At 40.3% G+C, this 21,448-nt stretch overlaps 1 protein-coding gene across 11 annotated transcripts in view; it reads right to left on the bottom strand.

Moving 5' to 3' along the window:
• The window catches only part of LOC113123037 (plakophilin-4), a 69,617-nt gene that overhangs the window by 10,530 nt on the left and 37,639 nt on the right, over positions 1-21,448 (bottom strand). For 8 of the 11 annotated variants that reach the window (XM_026294772.1, XM_026294775.1, XM_026294770.1 and 5 more), the window contains 8 exons: positions 17,944-18,075; positions 17,342-17,538; positions 16,245-16,827; positions 14,258-14,284; positions 8,953-9,123; positions 6,115-6,325; positions 5,024-5,156; positions 3,213-3,426 (listed from right to left, as the gene is read on the bottom strand). In XM_026294772.1, coding sequence (XP_026150557.1) covers positions 3,213-3,426; positions 5,024-5,156; positions 6,115-6,325; positions 8,953-9,123; positions 14,258-14,284; positions 16,245-16,827; positions 17,342-17,538; positions 17,944-18,075 — 1,668 coding nt within the window. The remainder of the gene's footprint in view (positions 1-3,212; positions 3,427-5,023; positions 5,157-6,114; positions 6,326-8,952; positions 9,124-14,257; positions 14,285-16,244; positions 16,828-17,341; positions 17,539-17,943; positions 18,076-21,448) is intronic. The other 3 variants (XM_026294769.1, XM_026294776.1, XM_026294777.1) reach the window with 3 other exon arrangements.

Genomic DNA, 21,448 nt, shown 5'->3' with positions numbered 1-21,448 from the left:
GTAAATCTATGATGTCACTGCAATTTCTCCTCATTTTTTCAAATATCAGTTTATTTTTCTTCTTCAAAGCCAATGTAAACAAAACGGCACATACTTCCATTCATATTACAAGGATATACACCATCTGCTTCACCAGCTTCATAGGGGCATGAAAGTGGCTGTCTATGGTTGATTTACAGACGGAGAAGATTTATAAGGAAGGTGCAGAATGTACCTAGCAAGCTAACAACACATCTGAGTTTTGGTCATAGTAGAATTGCATTGCATTTTTACAGTTTTGAACTTCTATACCAGCAGTTTCTCCATACCTGTGGTCTTTATGTTAAGTGAAGCTTAAACCATCTCAGATCCATGCCTCCTCTAGAGACCTCCTCTAGAGATTGTTCAAGTGATCCTGACTGAATCCACAAACCACAGGTCAGCATGTGATCGACTTTGTCAGGTGAAGCAGTAACTGGGCAGGCATTTACTTCAAGCTGTGAAAAGTGGCTGATCATCAAAAAACCTCCCAGTTTATTAACCTTTCAAATTTTAGGAGCTGAACTGGAAACTTGTCAATGCTGCATTGAATAAACCTCAGACAAACAGCTTGGTGTGTGCTTTTGAAGTCGTCTTTTTTTTTTTTTTTCTCGCTTAGTGGAGAAAAGTGGAAGTCAGTGCATTGCTGCTATAACTGGATTTATTTTTGGATCAAATTAAGTTTCTCATTTTTCATTTGATCCAAGGTCTTAACCTCCTCGTTCTTTATGCTCAACCATAGCAAACACAGCAACTGGGTCTCTGTGTGTTGACGCTACTCTCTGTACTTTTGTGTATATTGCATGTACTGCTTTTTCAAAGCCATATGTGTGTATGACAAACTAAAAAAAAAAAAAGTTAAATATACAGTACTACATATCAGGTTGTCCAGTTTCAAAAAGAAAACCTGGTTTTGATGTGCTGATTGGATCAAACACCTTCTATCCTAAAGACCGGGACCGGAGCAACAGAACAAAACCTACACAGTTACACTTGCACAGCTATCTTTGTGAGGACAGTCACTGTCATAATGCATTGACAACCTCCCCTACCATAACCACCACAACTAAATGCCTAACCCCAACTCTTACCCTAACCCTGATGACACAGTGGCTCAGGTGCAAATGTATTTGCAACTAGAGACCAAAAGAAGATCCACAGATTTGCCTTTTCTAGCAACAGAAAAGTAGATGGTATAGATAAGATAGTGAGCACATGCCTGCCAAAAATGACTTCCTGGAGGAATGACTTTATTTAATAAAATTTTTTTTTGTAACAAAGAATTATCTTTAAACACACACAGCTGAACCAATTGCACTGGCACTTCCAAAAGCTCAAACACAATGATGTTATTATTAAGCAAGTAGCTGAGTTTGCCAAAGTTAAGCCAAGATAAGCGAAGCTAACACGAGATAACAAACATGCATATGTGTGTGGGTCTATATGCACAATTGAGTACCAGTTTTAGGAAGCTCTGGTGTTGGAGTTACTGGACAGCACTGAGAGCATGGCCTTTTGGTCTTAACAGAGCAATAACAACAGCAGCTGCTGCAAGACGAGGCAGGTAAGAGAATTTAGATCCCATTCTGTGTCCCCCCAACATGACCTCTGACCTGAAGCAGGTGGGGGCCTGTTCCTGAAGCTAGTCCTAATGGAGCGTAGCTTACACCTGGAGCTTACAAGGGAGTCAAGAAGGAGCCAATGACACAATGGGAGGTCCAAAGACATGACAACTGGTTGGCTTTTTAACAACACTGCATTAACAATGCTAAAACAGCATATTATAAGTAGCTAGAACAGAGTTCTCAATTTTTTTGTCGGCTCCTCTTAAAGCTATGGTGTGGGATGGCCTTGTCATCCACCTGAAAGCCCTTTATGTGGATTGTTCTCATCAGATATAATTAACCAGATGTGATGCAGCAGTACTGACCTTTTCTAATTGCTCCCCATCCTGGGGCCTAGGCTGCCAATTAGCAACAGCAGCCTCTCTGACTAATGGATGAAAGGGAAAACAGTACTCACATTAAGGCTGCCCTGATTGGCCAACACATGCCTGCACAACCTTCTGAAATTTGAATGAAGGAAGTGAAGAGAGAAATTGTAGAGGTTTTCAGCCATAAAACTAAATTGTGCTTCAGCTTAAGCACAAGTATGAGTAGAGACAAATTATACGTCTTTAAAATGTAGATTATTTTAACTTTTGTGTGTTAAGCAAAGTAAACAGGAACATAAACATGAAACTAAAGACAATCTCTTTAGAGCAAGGTACCAGCTTTACCGTTTTCCTTCAGGACTGCTGGACTGTAACCTGAGACCATGTTAAAACGGGGGCTGAAGTTAACGCAAACAGCTGACTCAGCCACCTGGGAGCCAAATGTCTTGGCTTGCTTATTTCTGTACAGCTCTACTCTAATCCAAAACAGCATGGATTTATACCCTGCAGATCTCAGACAACAAAAAAATACATCTGAGCTACACATAGTCCAATGCACAGAGAACACTGTCGGATGGTTTTCTGTCGGTGAAGGTGCCAAATCAATGTATAGGGTAAGTAATAAAAGAATATGAATCCTATAGAAATGTGGTTTCATTTCTTTGCACATATATGAATTAGCAACAGCAGAAGCAGCTATTTAAGAAAAGCCTCCATAACTCAATTCCTATGTTATTCATAATCTCGGAGCAGACATCAGTATGTGGCCAGTTTGTTTAGAGTATCATACCTCTAAAATCAACATTGTATTAATACATAGAGGTGTAGAGGGAAGAAAATCATGAACAGCCTAACCAACCCCCACTAGTGTCACTGTCTCTACTAAAACAGCCCCAGGTCTATCAGGTAAGTACTTCATAACGAACAAGATGGTAGTGCTGGATATCAGCAGTGATAAAATGATTAAACGATTTTGATAATTAATTAATTTATTTGGAAAAAAGTCAATATCTGGCTGCAGTCTCTTAAAAAAGAGAATTTGTTCATTTTATCGGTTTATGTTATGAGAATTATCCATAACAAAGATAATCAGTAGTTACAGCTGTAGATAAAGTAAATATAATTTGACATTCTTTGTGCACCACACCATTATAAAGCTTTAGCATTCTGTTGTTAAGAGCAGTATTATAAACACTGCACATTCTCGAAGATCTCTATCAAGCTTAGAATTCAGTTTTCCCCCGGCCTCATGCTGACTTACCTGTGACAAGCTCCCGCACTTCTGCATCTACAGTCTTTCTCAGCAGACGGAGCAGAGCTGGGATACCCCCCGCGTTTCTCACAGCGATCTTGTTGTCATCTGATGCTTTGCCATAAACAAGGTTCCTCAGTGCTCCACATGAGTTCCTTTGGACCTCAAGAGCCTTGTGGTCTAGTAGGTCCACAAGGTGTTTAATTCCTCCCAGTCGACACACCTATAGACAGGGTGAATGAGAACATGCAATCAGATGGGAAATGAGTCTGACCAGTGCGCATATGCACTGTGGACAGCAAAATCATGCATTTATTCATGTGACAAGAACACATACACACAGCAAATTTATTTAATATTTATGCTAGTTACAAATAATGTGGAAAAGTAACTATGACTGTAGAAACGGCCTTAACCACAGGAGCTGATGGTTTAAAAGACTAAATTTACATTTGGAGAAAAGAAGGAATCATATTCAGAAAAATAAGCTTTCTGCTTTTTATTGCAAAGGACAAATTATTTTGAGGCACTGACGCGGCATCTGAGAATAAAAAATACATTCTTCATATCTAACATATCTATCATACATCTAATTCTGCTATAATGGCCACCCTATGACAACTTGCATTATGTTGAGAAAGAACAAGCTTAACCTTTAATGTTTGAAAAATAAAGAGATGGAACAATGGACTCCTGTGTCTTCTAATTTTATTATTATTTTTACCTTTTTGCTAAATGCTGTAGGCATGTCTTTAGCTTACGGCAAGACCGAATAGTGTGAATGTGTCAGATCTAATCTTTACAGATGTTGTGAAGCCCCTGTTGAGCCTTGGTGTCCGGCTCCTTTTTTTGTCCCCTATGTGCTGACACCTCTGGAGGCAGAACAAGTTCCCTGTTAAACTGTGAAAATCCAGAGGGAGTCTGCAGAATGACTGAACGGTCAGAACTCAAGCTCAGGGTTTGTCTTAAAAATACACATAATACACAAACGATCAGTTACGAACTGAGTGGCAGCTGTACTTGTGAGGCTGTACATAGGCACAATGGTGCCTTCAGCCCAATACTAACACATCTTAAAGAAAATTACCACTAGACACACACTACAGCATAGGATGATGGAAATGCCATTAGCTCAGACAATTAAGATATCTTAATTTATGTTAAAGATATTTTAGTGGTGGACTGAGTGACCAAATGCTATTCCATTGCTATTCCTCAAAACAGATAAAATTGGGTTTTTATTTTTTAGAGCTCCAATTATCTAGGTTAGTAGTAATTCACCAAAGTCATTCCTAGGGTCTTAAGAGGCGTAAAAAGTTGAAAAATAGGCCCTGGCAAGACGATCTGGCAGATCACCTACAACTGCACTATGAAGTTAAACCAAAAGTGATCTAAATTATTGCTATTAATCTCTCATTGCACAGGAAAACTGTGAACACACAACTACAGCAAGGATAAAAGGTCAAGGCTGAACCAGAATGTTGGTTTGTAGAATGTGATGTATGTGTGTAATGGACAATTTAGGATGTAATTTTGTGGCTTGCCTTTGTTATCTCTTCCAAATAAATAAAGCTCACATTGGGATTTGGTTTACAACCTCTCTGATGGTCGCTTGTGGTTGTAACCCAGTTAGACACTTTAAGTGCTGGTGCAGGGTTTTAAGGCAACAGATTAATCAGATTTTCTTTGAACATGATGATACTAGAACCAACAAATGTGCACAATATGCATTAATTATCAGATATTAAGGTGCCTGAGTAGAGATGTTGATAAGGTCATTCTAATAAAACATGATATGAGATCAGTGAAACAATGCCTACCTCAGCTTTGATTCTATTATCACCAAAGCAAAGGTGCTGCAGGTAGGCGGCTGCGTTGGCCTGCACTGACGGGAAGTGGTGCTGCAGCATGTGAATCACCTCCGTTAGCTCTGGGTCACGCCATGCAAACTCCCTAGAAACACAGGTGGGACCCAAAGGTACAGGCATGATGATACAGGAAAAACCTGAGTTGTTGTGAAAGACACTGACACAGTTTCCTACAAAATGAATGTTTTAGCACCTCAGAGCAAAGTCAAAGTCAAACAAATAACATCCATATCTGGTTCCTTAAAACAATTCACTTTGGTCACAGTTTGGATTTTCCTATGCACAGTACACTGTATATATCACCCAGCATTCTGTATAAAAGCTGTGTTGTGTATCTACTGCCATGCTTATCTAAATTACTTGTGTCTTTTGTTTGATAAAGAAAACATAACTGAGACTGACAGAGTAGCAGATTCTGAGATGAGATTGCTGGTGTTTGAGTTGTGGCAGAAATTCTGCTGTCATACCGAGTGTGAGTTATGTTGAGCACGACATAAGGATGGTCAGTTGTGTTTATCTTTAACATATCAACCATACATAATAGAACCATGATCCAAAGCTAAAAAATACCCTGGAAGACTTTCTTAGACGGGAACCTGTTTTAATAAATATTTTAATGGATATTTTGCTCTGAGGCACTTCCCGAGTGGCCCCTGGTGCATTCAAGTAGTTGCACTAGAGCAACATACACAACCGTAAACAAAGCTCCCAGTGTGCAAAGGTCAGCGGTTTACTGCAGAGGTCAACCCACTCTCTACGCTTACACGCGACTGTATGACAAGAGCTGACACAGCACTTCAGCACATGTGAGAATCCATTGATAAGTGGCCAAACATAGCAGAGCAAGCTTAATGGCTTGAGCTGCATGCCACCACCTAGGGGGCTCAATGTTTGAATAGTAATAGGACACCGTTGTTGACACAGCAGTACAGGCATGCCTTGTAAGCATACGTAGGGCCATCGGATGACTGGTCTGTGCTACACTACACTGGTTGGTAACCACTGGCTACTTCTAGATGTTTAGAAATGTGAACTGTGTTTACCTGGGATCTTTCTGAATGCTGTCTATGGAGGGTGAGCGGGTGGCACCATCATCCATGACAACAGCCTGATGAGTATAGTTGGGATCGGAGGGCCGGTACTGGGCTGAACGATAGGGATCAGCATAGGTGGCTGTTGTGTTAAGAGCATAGTTGTTTCTTTGGTAGGTCATGGCACTGCGCTGGCTGGATGTCCGCTGGAGACTCCCCACGCCTGATGGTCACGAAACAAAACATTTAGAGAGACTTGTTAAACATAAAAAACACCCATCTGAGCTGACAAGGCTATGTTAGTTGACATTAGCAGCATTCAGACCTTTTATGCTATAATCTGGGCTTTGCACACTGGTGGCATAGAATTTTAAACCAAGCTTATACAAACATTCAGCTGTTCTGACAGACTCAGCAAATTTGCAAATCTGGAACCAATTAATGATGATGATAAAACACAGCTCCCATGGTTCCACAGTGCAGAAGTTCTCTTCAAAGGCCTGTCTGCTTGTTTTGCTTTTACAAGACCCAAAGGGATCCTGCTGGTTTCAAAGAGGACAGGAGGACTCCACCTGTTCGATGATCCATAAATCCTTTCCTCACCGCCTTCCTGCTCCTTTGCGCCACTGTTTTCTTAGGCTAACTTAGCCAAAAACAGCAGCGATGCAATGATAAACCTTGACTAACTACAAAAAATGGTCAAAGATACACTAGTAAAGGAAAAGCATCACAAACATGTAGAAATATCCTCCTTCCAGACAAGGTCCAATATTCAAACTGCCAGCATTTCGCTTCAGTCATTTCTCCTCTTTCCATTCGCTTCAAGTTCTATTATGACCTAGTTTTAAAACACAATGGGTCACAAACACAGAACTGCATAAACAAGCTGGTTGGATTTAGCCCTCCTTCTCACCAGGCCCATGTGATGTGTCGCAGCATGACTGCTGTGCTGGTCAGATCACTATCAGGCATCCAATAGGACTGGGCATGTGCATGCTCAAACCCCCTCCTAACAGGAACCAAGACGTCAACTTGTGGGGCTGCTCCAAAAACACAATTTCCCACATCAGTGCACTTCTATGTTGGGCACCAGAGCTATCTTGCAATACGGTTATCTAACAAAATGTAACCTAAGAGAACCAAAGACACTGGAAGACAAATTATAAACAACACAGTGGAGCTTTGCAGTTTTATAAGAACTATCTGGATCCAATTCCCCTTTTTCTGAGCCAAAGATCAATATTTCTATTTAACAAAAAACTTGCTCCCACCTGCACAAAAAAAAAAGAAAAACTACAGTTCAAGCTTCCAAAAAATGCCAAAGACAGCATGGCTCCCTGAAATTTCATTTCACAACATAAAGAATACTCTAAGAACAAATTGGATTTTCTAATAAGGTAGCTCTTACAAAGACTCTATATTGAACACCCCCTCCCGATCCGCCCTGCTCGACTTTTCTCAATATAGCTGGCATAAACACAGGTCTGTAGGGCTTCTTACGGCATCAATAGCATTTATTAGGGAACTTATCAGTCCGAGCAGATCTCCAGTGTGCCAAAGAGGCAGCTGAATAGAGTGTGTGTGCCAGTGCAAACTAAGCATGTGTATCTGAGGCAGGAGGGATGATGAGAGGAGAATGCCAACATCAGGAGAGCTGGGAGAGAGCAGGCTGGAGATGTGGGTAACCAAGCTATCCCCTGGCCCCCTTCATCCTTCTTCTCATTCTCAGTGTGTCACATGGGTAATGGACTCCTTTGTGGCAGTATGACATATCAGTACCTGCCTATTAACTCATGTCTCACCCTCTCTTCTGTTTGACAGTGGAGGGGGTATGAGAAGGGAGATGGGGAAAGAAAGGGTGACAGAAAGAAAGAAAAATAAAACGTGAAAGAGAAAAGCAAGAAAGAAAGACATACCACACATAATGCTGAAGGGCAGATGGACAGAAAAATACTGCTGCTCGTGGAAGACAATACCCAAGATCCAAGGGTTCAAATACTGAGAAATTTAGAAAAAAATGGGAACATCTGGACAAGATAACAGTAAGAAAGTATTCTTGGCACAAGGACTCTGCTTGAAACAAAAATGTTATGAGTGAAAAACTGCTTGAAAATGCTTATCACGATCCAGTCAATCTAACACACACACACACACACACCTAAAACGGTGTGTGTGTTGATTGCTCGCTGTAGCAGCAGTTCCATTGTTGTTGTTTTTTTTTAGCATTAAGACCATTTTAGACTGACAGCATTGTTGCACACTTACATAGATGGGGGAGGGGATTAGCTAAAATAAATGTCAGTTTACCATATATCTCACCCTTACTTCTGAACAAAAAATTTGCCTTCAGTAAAACACAACAAATGCCAATACAGTAGGTAATGACTACACTGGTCACTGGTGTTCAGCTGTAGAAAATCAGACAGGTCATGTAAAGGTCAAGGCACAAACAGCCTCCACATTACTGAGTTCTTGTTCTTTTTGTCTGAACTCATATCGTTTTCTCATTGCTTGGTATCAAATATCACATAGTTTGGTACTGTTCCATAACCCGTGCATCTGGAAACATACAGTAGACCTACAGTGATTGTTCTATCGTAACTTGTGTTGCTGTTTTGTTCTTACTGAAGACAGGTTTTACTAACAAATCGGCAGGTAAAATCCCATGAATAAGAGGCAAATTATATTTAGTGGCATGAGAACTTCGCACAGCTCATCCTACTAATATAAAACTTTTAAAGTGGGGAAAATTAGTGAGAAAAAAAAAAACAACTTAAATGTCCTTGGTGTGTGGTTTGACACTGTCCTTAGATTTGCTAGGTTTTCGGATATAAATACATTAAAACCAACCTGAGGCGCTCCTGTAGAGGGTGCCCTGCTGGGTGTGACTTGGGCTGCGGTACAATGGGCCTTGGAACGTCCGTTCCTCATAGATTGGTGCAATGTGGCGGTCTGGGGACATGGCTGACCTTAAGTCCTGGCCCAGCTGGCTATGTTGACTGGCATATGAGCTCCGTATTCCTGCAGAAGTAGGACAGTGGTTAGGCCAGTATGTATGATCCACTGATTGCACAGACAGCTCCATAACTGAAGTGTCAATATTTTGAGCCCTGCACGAGCAAAAACTATCAATAAACTCTCATGTGTACTGTTAAAGTGTTATTGAACAATTACAGTGAATGACTGAGTTCATTCACTGTAATTGTTTCTAGAATACAGGAATGGTTACAACATATCTCGGTGCAAAATAATGTGAGACAAAAGAAGGAGGCTGTTTTATATCACATGAATTTTTCTCGGAATTCCATGATTTTTTAATTATTGTCCCCTTTTATGTAGCCACTGATTTCCATCTTTTCTGTTGAATTGTGAAAATTTATTTAAGGGCTTCACATTTGCCTGAGTTAGGTAATCAATCATATTAAACATGTCACCTTTAACTGTTGTCTAAGTTAATGTCACAATGTTGTTATGCTGACAGATAAGACTCTTTTTTTTAAATAATTTGTTATTCCACCAACTCTTGCTCTATGTCTTATGCTATTTCACATAGACTACAGCCAATATCTAGGTATGGTCTGTGTCTGCATGAACAAATGAACTAGCCAAAGACTGCCACTGTGAACAAGATGAAGCAGTCTTAATATACTGGACATGCGAACTGAAAATATGTATTAAGAGAAGAGGCTGTAGTGAATATTCAATGTAACGCTGATCACGGCTGACAAGAGACAACGGCATTCGACCAAAAACAATGTGAACCAAACAGACCACGGTCACAGCGGATGTTGTGAAACGTGTAGAACAAGGAGCAGTCTGAGCCTCTGTGATCAGCAACAGGCTAACATGCCAGAGGTGAGAAAACGAAACACACAGGTGAGTGCTGTAATTAAAACTCTCTTCCAGATAGATCACTATAACAACAAGATGTGGGGACAGCTTGAAGCAGTAAGTCTCGTCTGACTCTGATTCAGTCCAGATGTGAAGCAATAACAGCAGAATGAGGTAAGGCAATATCTATTGCCCTGAGTCCTTCCATATAAAGAAGATTGACAGCTATGAGACTCATCAACCATCACTCTCGTTCCCTTACCTAACATTCAAACCGCCTGAAAAAACATTCAAGCACGCACACAGCACATATTGGTTCTCCCTCTTAAATGGAATACATCTTCAGAAGTGATATCTCTAACATATTCCAAGTTATCAATGTTATGGCAAACCTCAAGTAAACAATGTATGTCAAAAAAGACTTTTACAGTAACAGGAGCAAAAGAGTAATTTGTTGCTTTCCTCATTTTATTTGCCGTCATTGCTGCACATTCGGTGCAAAATTCTAACCTACCACAGCACACACCAGGGGCTTAATTACAGAGCGATGCATTCAGCTCAGCCATGTGTCCTAAAAGCACACTTGTAGCTGGGACTTCATGAGTGTTCTCCTAGTTAAGCGCATTGTTGACAGAATGAAGAGGAAATACCCTTTGCAGATTTAAGCCAAGGTCTTCAGTGCATAGCATTGTAGCAAACTGAAAGAATATGCAATAAATCAAAACAGCACTAAGAAAAAAAACAAAACACCAAACTAACACAGCAATCGGGACACGTTCATTTGAACGTTGTGCAGTAGATGGATAATAGGCTGAAAAGTATCAAAATAACTGAAGGCTAATGCTTCAAAATGGACTACAATTACAGCATGATTCAGTCTGTCATTCCCAGTTTACATTAAACTGTGGGCTGAATTTATTATGGTGACATGACTAAAGCATTTTTTTTATTTAAAAAGGTACAATAATGGCAAAGCTTTTACTGTAAACTGCTAAAGATGGCATGAGTGGGTTATAGACTGTAACACAAAGAAAAATTTACAAGTCATGGCTGCAATGGAAAGCAACATACAACGTGGATATAAAATGATTTCAGATTTCTTTAACCTCCATTTTTTCAAACCCACCGACACATATTAGCTCCATCCCTGTGCATGTGTTAAAACTCACATCAGCCAAGCTCACTTAACTGTAAACCCCAATAGACCACAACACAGTTGGCAACTTAGTGCTCACTGCACATTTCACGTGTCTCCAAACATCACTTGGGTCCTCTCAAAATGTATGAGCTCAGGCTCAGACTGCTACTAAACACCACTTCTCCCAAGCAGAATTCTTGTCACAGACAGGGGATATTAATAAATAAGCATGTTTGCCTCCTTTGGGCACAGAGGGCACATGGTGGCAAGGCAAGTGTCGATTTTAGATGTAGACGATAGGTTAGACTGAGGATGACTTATGAAGCACCAAACCTTCAGCAGGTAAGACATCAATAATTGGGCACGTGTCAGGCAGCTAGAACCAAGACTCTACTAACCTCTAGGAACATAATGAATACGTAAGGGAATCACTCAAGTAGATCAGTAATAAAACATGTAGTGTGTTGCAAAACAGGTTACGCACTGGTTGCTTTTCCACTATGTAGTGTCAGAGTGGTGATAAGGTGATTTGGTAGAAATCCAGGTGGACTCCTACTGTTCTGGTCAGATTGTTTAGGGTTCAATCAAATGTAGGCTCAATTTGTATAGCTTTCTTCTCATATGAATACACACATGTCCTTTGCTAATGTCCAAGCCAAGTCAATACCAAAGGAGACAATTGTGCAAGTTTACCTTGGAAAGCAACCAAACTTTTTCTGGTAAAGTTTTTTTTCCTCCATTTTCTTTCTTTCTTTTTTTTTTTTTTTTTTTTGAGTTTGAACTTTTGGGTACAAAGATATCAGGGTCTATCTATTTATCTATCTATCTCGGATCTATCTGAAAAATGTCACCTAGTTTGGATATGCTTGGTCCTTGCCAAAGTGTTCTCTCCTTACCCTCCACACCTGCTACCAGGCTGTTTATCCCTTATGTAGGAACTGCTTGCTGGAAAAACAATATTTAATTTTTATTAATTTTAATTAGCTCTTCAAAATAAATTCTTTCTAAACACAATTTCCTAAGAGCCACTTAAAGCAATGCTTTTAGAGCAGCTTAGAGGGTTTTAGGCAATCCAGGTTGAATGTGTCTTAGCTTTTAGTATGCTCTCTCCTGGCTTATTGCTAAATAAACCACTGTAAATGCTATTTAAACTAAAGATTCGTAATATCTGACTCATTAATGGGTTCCGTTAAACACCCACATAACTTGAAGGCACAAATGGGGTACACTTAACTATGGTTTACCTATTGTATAAACAAGCACTCAAACGGAAGCTGTGTTGTTGCGCAAGTTAGGGAGTAAAACAGAATAAAACAGAATAATGCTGTTCCTGTGTGGAACACTCAATAGCCCAGGAAGCCTTTCATTCTGTGGCAGTGCACACAATAGCCACTAGCAGCAGCTTGGCAGGAAACCAGTTCAGCTTCTCTTGTTCAAAGATTTGAAGGTGGTGAGGATATGAAGAGTGAGGAGGTAGTGGAAAGACGTAACGAAAGGCGGGAGCAACTGAGAAGAAAGCATGGGGGAACACAAGAGGGGGAGGGAATGAAAGGATGAAAATCAAAAGAGGGTTAATGAGGCCGTCTAGGACCACCAGAGACTTCTCATCCCATGTAAAGCCTGACATCATGAACGGGGGTTTTTGGCACAGCTGTGACCAAGTGAGAGGGACAGAATCTCCCAGGCACAGGAGCCTTCATACATATTTTTCCCTCTCAGCAGCCTGACTCCTGAAAGTAGCAACATTCAAACAACCTTAGAAGAGACTAATCTGTCTGCCTTCTTTATTCTTCTCCCCTGATAGAAGGGCTGCACTCACTTCTGAAAGCATCTGCAAATTGTCAGGGAGAAATAACATAATGCTGTCTATTGAGGATGAATGGCCCACATTCCTGGTGTGTTATAGTCATTTAAATCTCCCCCTCAGCCCTCTCACCGTGGTTTTAACAGATTATAGTTGGCAGAGGCTAGGTGAAGGGCGGTGGCAGCTTGGCGCATGCTGGCTCTGAAGAAACAAACACTTAAATAGATACAGATGACAAAATTCCTTAACAAAAATAATTTTCAAAAACCCTCTGGCACCAGCAAAGTGTTATACATAAAGCAAGAATAGCTATAAATATTAAGTGAATGCTACCATGGTGGCTTGGCCGTTAGGTTGAGAACCCACACATGCAGATAAGCCATTTCGCCTTGCTGCACGACTCTGTTCTGAAATGGACATCAAGTTTAATGAGCGCATTATTAGGGACAATTTGTCTTCATCTTCCATTTTTCAGCAACAGAGGGAATGCATGACTACCTTCCAATAGCAGTGCAGGGAAGGCGCCGCGCGTGTGGTAGGGAAAAAGAAGGGAAAAGAAATAGAGCAGGGCCTTGAGAGCAGCAGAAAGGAACAGGGACAGAAGTCTGTTGTAAACAAAATGTGTGACAGAACAAGAAGAGGTGAGCAAAGGAAGCAAAACATCCTCAGACACCAACAGCTACAGCGTCAAGGCATGGCTGTCTGATGGTATTTGCCAAATGACTGCATTTGAGGCTGATCATGTGATCATCCTATTTCCTTCTGCTATGGTTCATCAGACACTTGTGACAAATTATTGTGTTAGAAGTAGGACTCCAGTGAAAAAAGGGGAATAGAGAGAAAGAAAGGTAAGGCAGGGAGAGAGAGGAGACAAGGCTGGTTTCCCAGACTGCTCAGAGAACAGTGAGTGTATTAGAAGGACTGAATGAAAAAGCCCTGTCAACAGTTCTTCTAATGTATCTGTAATTTCAAACACATTTAATCAGGATATAGAAACAAGGTCCAAGTTTCATAACCAGCAAAGGGGAAAAAAACAAACAAACAAACAAACAAAAAAAAGCACCTTCTTGTAGTCACCCAGTTATTAGAACCTAAAAAGGCATGTAAACATGAAAAAGAGGCTCAAACAACTCCAAATGACAAGGATATGTGAGTTCACATAACCTTACTCTGTAAATCCACAGTGCAGGATGACCTTCAGCTCTGATAACATCACAATGATCAGCGATGGTTTAAAAAAAAAAAAAAAAAAAAAAGACAGCTGTTAGTTGGACAATTTTTTAAGAGTGAACAAAAAACAGATGTGCACATGCAGCACCTACATGCAAACACAATACAGTGAAGTGATGGAAAAGCATTACGCAATAACCAAAAATGTTCACCTTGAACGTCATCATCAACCAGGGCATCTGAGGATATCCCCAGGTAGCATGAAGTCAAGCAAAAAAAAAAAACAACAAACAGTCCATTAACCTCGTAATAGCACATTTGCTCCATAAGTGCTTCTTTTACCTTTTGAAGGAAAGCAAAACTGTTCTTTTATTTTATGGTGAAACCCTGGTTCTCCCAGTTTTAAAATGGTGACTTTCATTTCTTTGATCCACTGATAAACACCACTGAACTGTGAAAAACGTATGATTTTAATAACTGTGGTTTCAATTATCTGTCCAAGCTACATTCTTATCTATACAGCAGAGAATGAATAAGCACATGCTGACCTCTCCCTGGTGCCTTGGGGGGGGGGGGGGATGGCTGGCTTTAGATTTGGACAAGATACACGTTTGGCTGGAAAACATCAGCCAGTGCTAGTTTTGTCTTCCTCCTAAAAGCATGACACTCAAGCAGGCAGGCAGTTTCTCCAATAATTAATGTTCCTGATCTCCTCAATTGTTCTGAATGGATTACCCACACACACTCAAACAGTTATATAGCCACCACAGTTTTTAGTTTGTGAGTGCTCACGATACAGCCTAGATAATGCACTCATTAAAATAATGGATTTCGAAGGACTCCATTATGTGATGTGGAAATCGTCCACTATCTCTTTTATTTTACTACGTAAGGACACATCTTAATGTATATTGTTAAAGTGGTTGCCACTCATTTAGCCCGCAAAGTAAAACAGTCTCTGGATTAACACCAAATATGCTTAACATCATCCAATATTTGTGATGTAACTTGAGTAAATTAAAGACCAAAATAAGTGGAGCTGAAACTCTTTTGCTGGTTTGTACTGACTAAAAGTCTCACCTTTCTACCGTGACGGAAAGTGTACTCCAAGGTGTCTTGGCACACTGTGACATGACTGCTGGGTGTGATTAGAGGTGCAACAAAACAAAAACTTTCATCTGGAGTTAGCTACAAAACCATGCTTCTTAATCTGGCATCAAGCTACTCTAGTCACCTGGACACTGCTTAACAAAGCCTCAAGGTCTGAAAATAACAGTAATCAGTAGTGTAAAAGTGTCACATTATCTATAAGGGTTACTAGATTCAGTTTCCTAGTCTATTATAAACAGAAAACTGTGATATGTAGTTTATTGTTTTTTCTGAGCCAATACTTGTCTTCTTGCCAGAACTATGTTTTGGCTACTCTCTAGCACAACCGCTGACCTCACAGGCACTGCATCCTTTCAGATTCAGTGTGCTGACCACAGACCTAACAATAAACCAACAAAAAAATGTATCACTGTCTAAATATTTACAGATTGCATTATAATTCCTGTGCACAAGCAGAGAATTATGTTCAGAAATAAATAAATAAAGCAATTATGTTACAACAAAGGAAGGAATACCCACATATAAGGTGCTTGTCACATCTCGTTCATTATTCTATCTATGTTTCCATGTGTTATCACTAACTCAGACTTCTTATATTAATGGCATGAATTATGAATTTCTTGCTTAAGCTGTATTTTTCTAAATTTACACCTCTAATAATAATGGGAGCGTGGCTCTAAAACTGTGGTGTTTTCTGGAAATAAGATAGGGGTAATGGACCATGTTGCAATCCACATGAGAGAGTTTGGCATTGGTCCATACACCATACACCAAACCACACACAACACACACACGCACATACAAAGTAACTCGCACAGATATGCGTCATTGGAAAAAATGGGACAGCAAGGCAAACCATACAAGGAAAACACCACGAACTGTGTTGTACCACTTTGCTTTCTAAAAAGAATATAGAACACTAGCACTAAAAGACTAAAAATAAAAAGATTAGTTAAAGCAATTAACTATCATTGTAAGAGTATAAAAAGCTCCAAACAGGCTGCTCTAAGCACTCACACACACACTGCAGTGTGTGTGTGTGTGTGTGTGTGTGTGTGTGTGTGTGTGTGTGTATATGCATTTGAGCACCTGTGAGGCTGTCGGGTCGCGTCATCCTCTCATAAATGTCATAACTTTGGGGTCCATAGGGGTCAGTGTTGTGGAGCACGGAGCGGGGCAGAGTGGAGCTGTAGTGCTGGGGCACAGCGGTCATACTAGCCCTGACTGGAGACGACGAGTGTGTAGGCTGTTTAGTCAGTGGAGGGTTGATGTTGTCCACCATTGTCAGAGGTGAGCCCATGCGCCCCGATGATGACCCTGCAGAGGCTTGATAGGGTGAGGTTGTACGGCTAGCACTCCCTGACCGTGAGTTTGTGGATCCCACACGTCTCAATGCAGCAGGGGAGTTTTTCTGAGTTGAATAGGGAGAGCCGCTGCCAGCAGCAACCGTAGTACTGGTGCGCTGGGTAGAGGGCAAGGTTGTAGAGAAGATGCTGGAGAGGGGTTTAGGTTCAGTTACAATGGGTGAGCCATAGGCACTGCCAGCTGAGGTACGCAGTGAGCCTCGGGAGGGGGATATACTGCTGGCATAAGCTGGCGAGTGAGAGCGAGAAGGCACTGAGCTTACCCTCCGCATAGCACGGCCAGGCACTGCTGTAGTGACCGCTGAAATCTGCACGTGATAAAGAAAATAATATCTTCATGCATTTGTTTCCTCAGGCCTTAAGGACCAATAAAACTACCTATCACTGACAATCATATTGTACTCAGCTGTAAAGTGGGTTGTGTAATAATAATCATTATCTAAATAACATAGCATTACATAAACCAATTCATTACAGGGCACGACTTTACTCTAGGCCAAATTTATTTTCTCTTTTCCAACCCCCTCCAAAGTGTGTGACAGTGCCATTTGGTTTCTCAGTGGTCTCTTTGTACAACACTGTATGAAGCATGATTATGTTGTTGTGCTCAGTGCACTGAGCACCTTCTGTGCCTTTAGCTTTACATCGCTACTTCACAGAAAAAAATGAAAATTTATTTCTGGTGTTGCACTTTTGATGTCATTAATTAAATGCTCATAGTGACTTAACATTGTGAACCATTACTGGTTAATTTAAAAACACATATTCTGTATGTAGAACTTAACAGTACCAATATATTATATGTGCAGGTGATGAGATTACCTGGCCTGAAACCTGGCCCTCAGCCCTGGCATTCCTCATCAGCGTGCCTGTGCCAGTGCCAGGGAAGGAGTGCTGCATCCTCAGCTCAGCTTTTCCGCCCACGTTCTGGCTGCTGAGGTAACCGCTGCTGGCATCCTGGTAGCCACTGTCCGAGTATGAGTTCATCTGAGTTGAGCTATGTGAATTCCCTGTGGACTCTGAGGGAGAATGACAAAAAAAGTGGTACAGGAGACAGACATGTTATAAATGGTTTCATAAAAGACAAGGTCTTGACCTAGACAGCATTACTACTGATAAATGGCACTGAAGGAGTAAAACTGGACTATCGCCCTCCGATTCATTGTATGATGGCACATTAATCAGTCTTCATATGCTGTGATGAGGGATCATTTATCACTGATAGTATGGAAGAGACAAATGGGCAAGACAAAACAGATCTTTGAATATTGTTGTATCTGAGAAGTAAAAAAACAGTTTGAAGATGATGAACTGCCATATAAATATAGTGGGACAATATTGAGACAAAAAAACAAACAAAAAAAACAAAGATGTGAGTTAGAGAAAAGAAGACTGCAGAAGTTAGAGAGAAGGCAATAACAGACCCTCACTTTCATGGAGCGAGGACTGCTCCGGGGAGTACAGAGACACCTGCTCCGACTCAGTCCTGATACGGTAGCTGGGCGACTGGGAGCTGTCAGTCATTCGAGACTTGGTGTCCCCTGAGGCGGAGGCATCTGGGAAGACATTAGAACGGGGAGTCAGAGAAGAATTTCTTCGAGTCTGAAACAATTAGAGAGTTTTGGGATGGAAAGATGACTGTCATTAAAGCATTCAACAATTTCTGGAGTTGAGCGTAAACAATAACAGCCAATAATTTCTGCATCATTAGGTTCATGTTTGTGTACAGTTGGAGTCATTAAATTTTACAGCCATACTAATTTGGGAAGGTAAAATTGAGTGGCATGTAACTGCATCTGCATACTGTATATAACCAGGCTCCAAGCAGTTTCACTGCTTTAAAATTTCCTTTACAAACTTCTCCCTTCATGCATGACAACAATCAGTGGGGCAAACAGGAACTGGAATTAGCTCTCTAAAGTCGATGTGCACCATGTTTCTCCATAATCACAATCTAGTTAAGCGTGACCAGTGTCAGTGGGTTACTCTGCAATCACTAGAACAATAGCCAGCAAGCAGAGAGGAACAGGGAGGCAAACACTGGCAGTCAAGGTCTGTCAAATACTGTCTGGCTGATGAGTGAATGAGAGTTGAACACCATGAAGAAACAGCCTCATTGCCCAAGCTGACCTGTTGAATAAATCTGTTGACACCTAGAGGCCTAGTGTGTTTAACATCCCTCTCAGCTTGCACTCAAATCTTTGGACATTTAAAGGTTTTACAAATTTACAAATGAGACTGGCTCATGATTCAAAATGCTCCCAGGGACTACGACAACTTCAGCAAGTTCAGTGTGAATAAAACATCCTCACGATTTGCAAGACCTTTCAAAATTGATATTTATAATTTAATGTAAAATACCAAACATAAAAACTTCAATCTATGTTTTCTGTTTACTCTTGCTTGGTCACCCATTCACTGTCTCTTGTGTGCCAGCCTTCTTTGTCTTTCTCTGTTGGTATTTACCAAAATACCCACCACTAGCTACAAATGGGGAGCGAAATGGTAAAAGATTAATGTGCTGGGTAATGATGATATACAGAGAGAAAAGATCACATTTCAAAATATTACAATTCCATGTGGGTGGTCCAAAGGACATGTTGAAGTATTTACACTAAACAATGAGAAGGGTGTATTAGATCAAAAAGCATTTATGTGCCCTTTAAATGTAAGTAATGACATGACTGAACAAGTCTTTTGTCTCCTTCCATTCTGGCAGCAACTGTGTGTCTGGCAAATGGTGTGCTGGTTTAGACCACAGGGTTTTTATATTGAGCCTTGACCCTGCTTGATAAATGAGATGCCAAAAAGCCAGAAAAGAAAAGGGAGAGGGACAGCAAACACACAGAGAGCGAGAGAGAGAACCCTTTTTCACAAAGTCAAGATGAAACATTCCTGGCTCCTACAGCAGTGGTTTTTGGCATTTACGTTTCCCATATGTAACAACTCCATGCACGACATGACCACTCCGGATAAAGTTGTTCTTTCTCTAAGACTCTGAAAAAGAGAGTTGCTGATTGCCAGAGTGCCTCATCGATTTAAAACCTACCTCCTGTAACTTATCTCTCCTGCTTGCCCCGCCTTAGTAATACAACTAGTAGTGTGTCTCCCATATTGTTGTTATTTAATAATGCATTAAATTAAAATATAGAAAACTGCCGCCTAGCTTAGAGTCCAACAGCACCATAATAGACATTTGGATGCATTAGGACTTACTCCCATTTAGCTCACACCATTTTCTAGATATTTTACAGAATTTAAAGAACACCCTTTGGGTTTGTGTCCCTATTTAATGTGTTACAAAATGATACAAAAATAGGACGCTCACAAAATGTATAAATAAAATACAGTGAAATCACATAAATTGGTAGCAGTCAAGCTAGGTCAAGTTTAATAACAATAAATATAAATCCTGAGGCTATCTCTGACACTCATAAAGTTGAAAATAAATATTCATAAAAACATAAAAGGAAAACATTATAATTTTGAGCCTGCTTGGAATTTTAGCTATGGTGTGAGAAGAATTTATATTGTCTCACTTCACACTGTTGTAAGGTTTGATTTTACGTATCAGGCTGTACCAAAGCGAGTGGTGGACATCTACTCTTTCTATGAAATTCTGCTGTTATGACTTGTCAAAAACTTTAAAAAAACTTGTAATATCTTTTCTTTATTATTTATTAAGTAGGACATTCAACCATCAGATTGGTCATTAAACACGGCCCTACAAAAGCTGGTATAACAAAAGAAATGGTACTAGGTCCTGAGCAGGGAAATTTCCACAGTGTCTTATATTAAAATGCCACAGGCTGCTTTTTGAACATAATGCTGAGCTGCCAATATATTATACTAATATTAATATATTAATTTTAGTGGATGTATGAAAAAGAATAAGCTGCCAAACAAAAAGAGACAGTGGGGAGAAAGACAGAAAGCTTTAATTCTGGGATGTTTGTCCTCTATTCTCAGTGGAAATGAGGTGTGACTGCATTGACATTTCCTGGGGCTAAGAGGCTCGTTTCCACAGTAACACTTCGATCCCAAACTCTCAGACAGTGGAGATATACGGTGGCTCATGAGGCCAATAAGCTTCACAGACAAAAATCTGGTCCATTACACTCTGTGCCACAAATTCAGACTTTAATTCATTTAGACTGGAAAAAGTACATTATCACATCTGACTATCATTTATCATCTACAGTACAATGAGAAATCAATACAAAGCATAACAGTGATTGGGATTAGACCCGAGCTCTGTTCCAATACTAATGAAATGCATTCAGGAAGGAAATGGGCAGCAAATGAGAAAACTGTAGTATTAATAGTCTCAGTGCATATGTACTATAACACCGTCTCAATGCAGTCCCCCCCCCCCCCACAGGCTTTTCTGACGGGATCGACAATAAAAGATTAATGGCCATTGTAGAAAGAAAGCACCAATATGCAATTAATAGGCCATGAAATACTTTAGTAAATTCAATTCATTATCTGTTCTCTGCCCAAGACCCTTCAAGGATGTGGGCTAAACAGAGGGGTCTGAGAGAAATCCTTCCATTCCCCATCACTTACAGAGTTGTGTGTGTGTGGGCAGAAATAGTTTAGATAAATATTAGAACAGGAATAAGCCCACAGGCTGTCAATTATTATAAGCTTTGTTGAAAAGGCTCATATCAAAGATGATTACTACAGAAATGTAAAATGTGCCTGTACAGCACTACACGTACACATAAACAGACTTTAATTCATAAACACAGTTAACCAAACCTACAAAAAAAAAAAGACATACACAAACAGTAAATTCTCTCAGTATTAGTATTTAATAAACACTTAGATGAACAGCTAATTAGCCTTACTAATGTTACAGCTTTTTTTTTTTATTAAATCACTGATCCTGAGGAGAACTATCTACTTCAGTTACCTTTAATGTGG

This window comes from Mastacembelus armatus, chromosome 21 (assembly GCF_900324485.2).
Source record: "Mastacembelus armatus chromosome 21, fMasArm1.2, whole genome shotgun sequence".
Classification (NCBI taxonomy): domain Eukaryota; kingdom Metazoa; phylum Chordata; class Actinopteri; order Synbranchiformes; family Mastacembelidae; genus Mastacembelus; species Mastacembelus armatus.
Note: the sequence above shows the minus strand (reverse complement) of the source record. Positions and strands in the feature narration are given on the sequence as shown.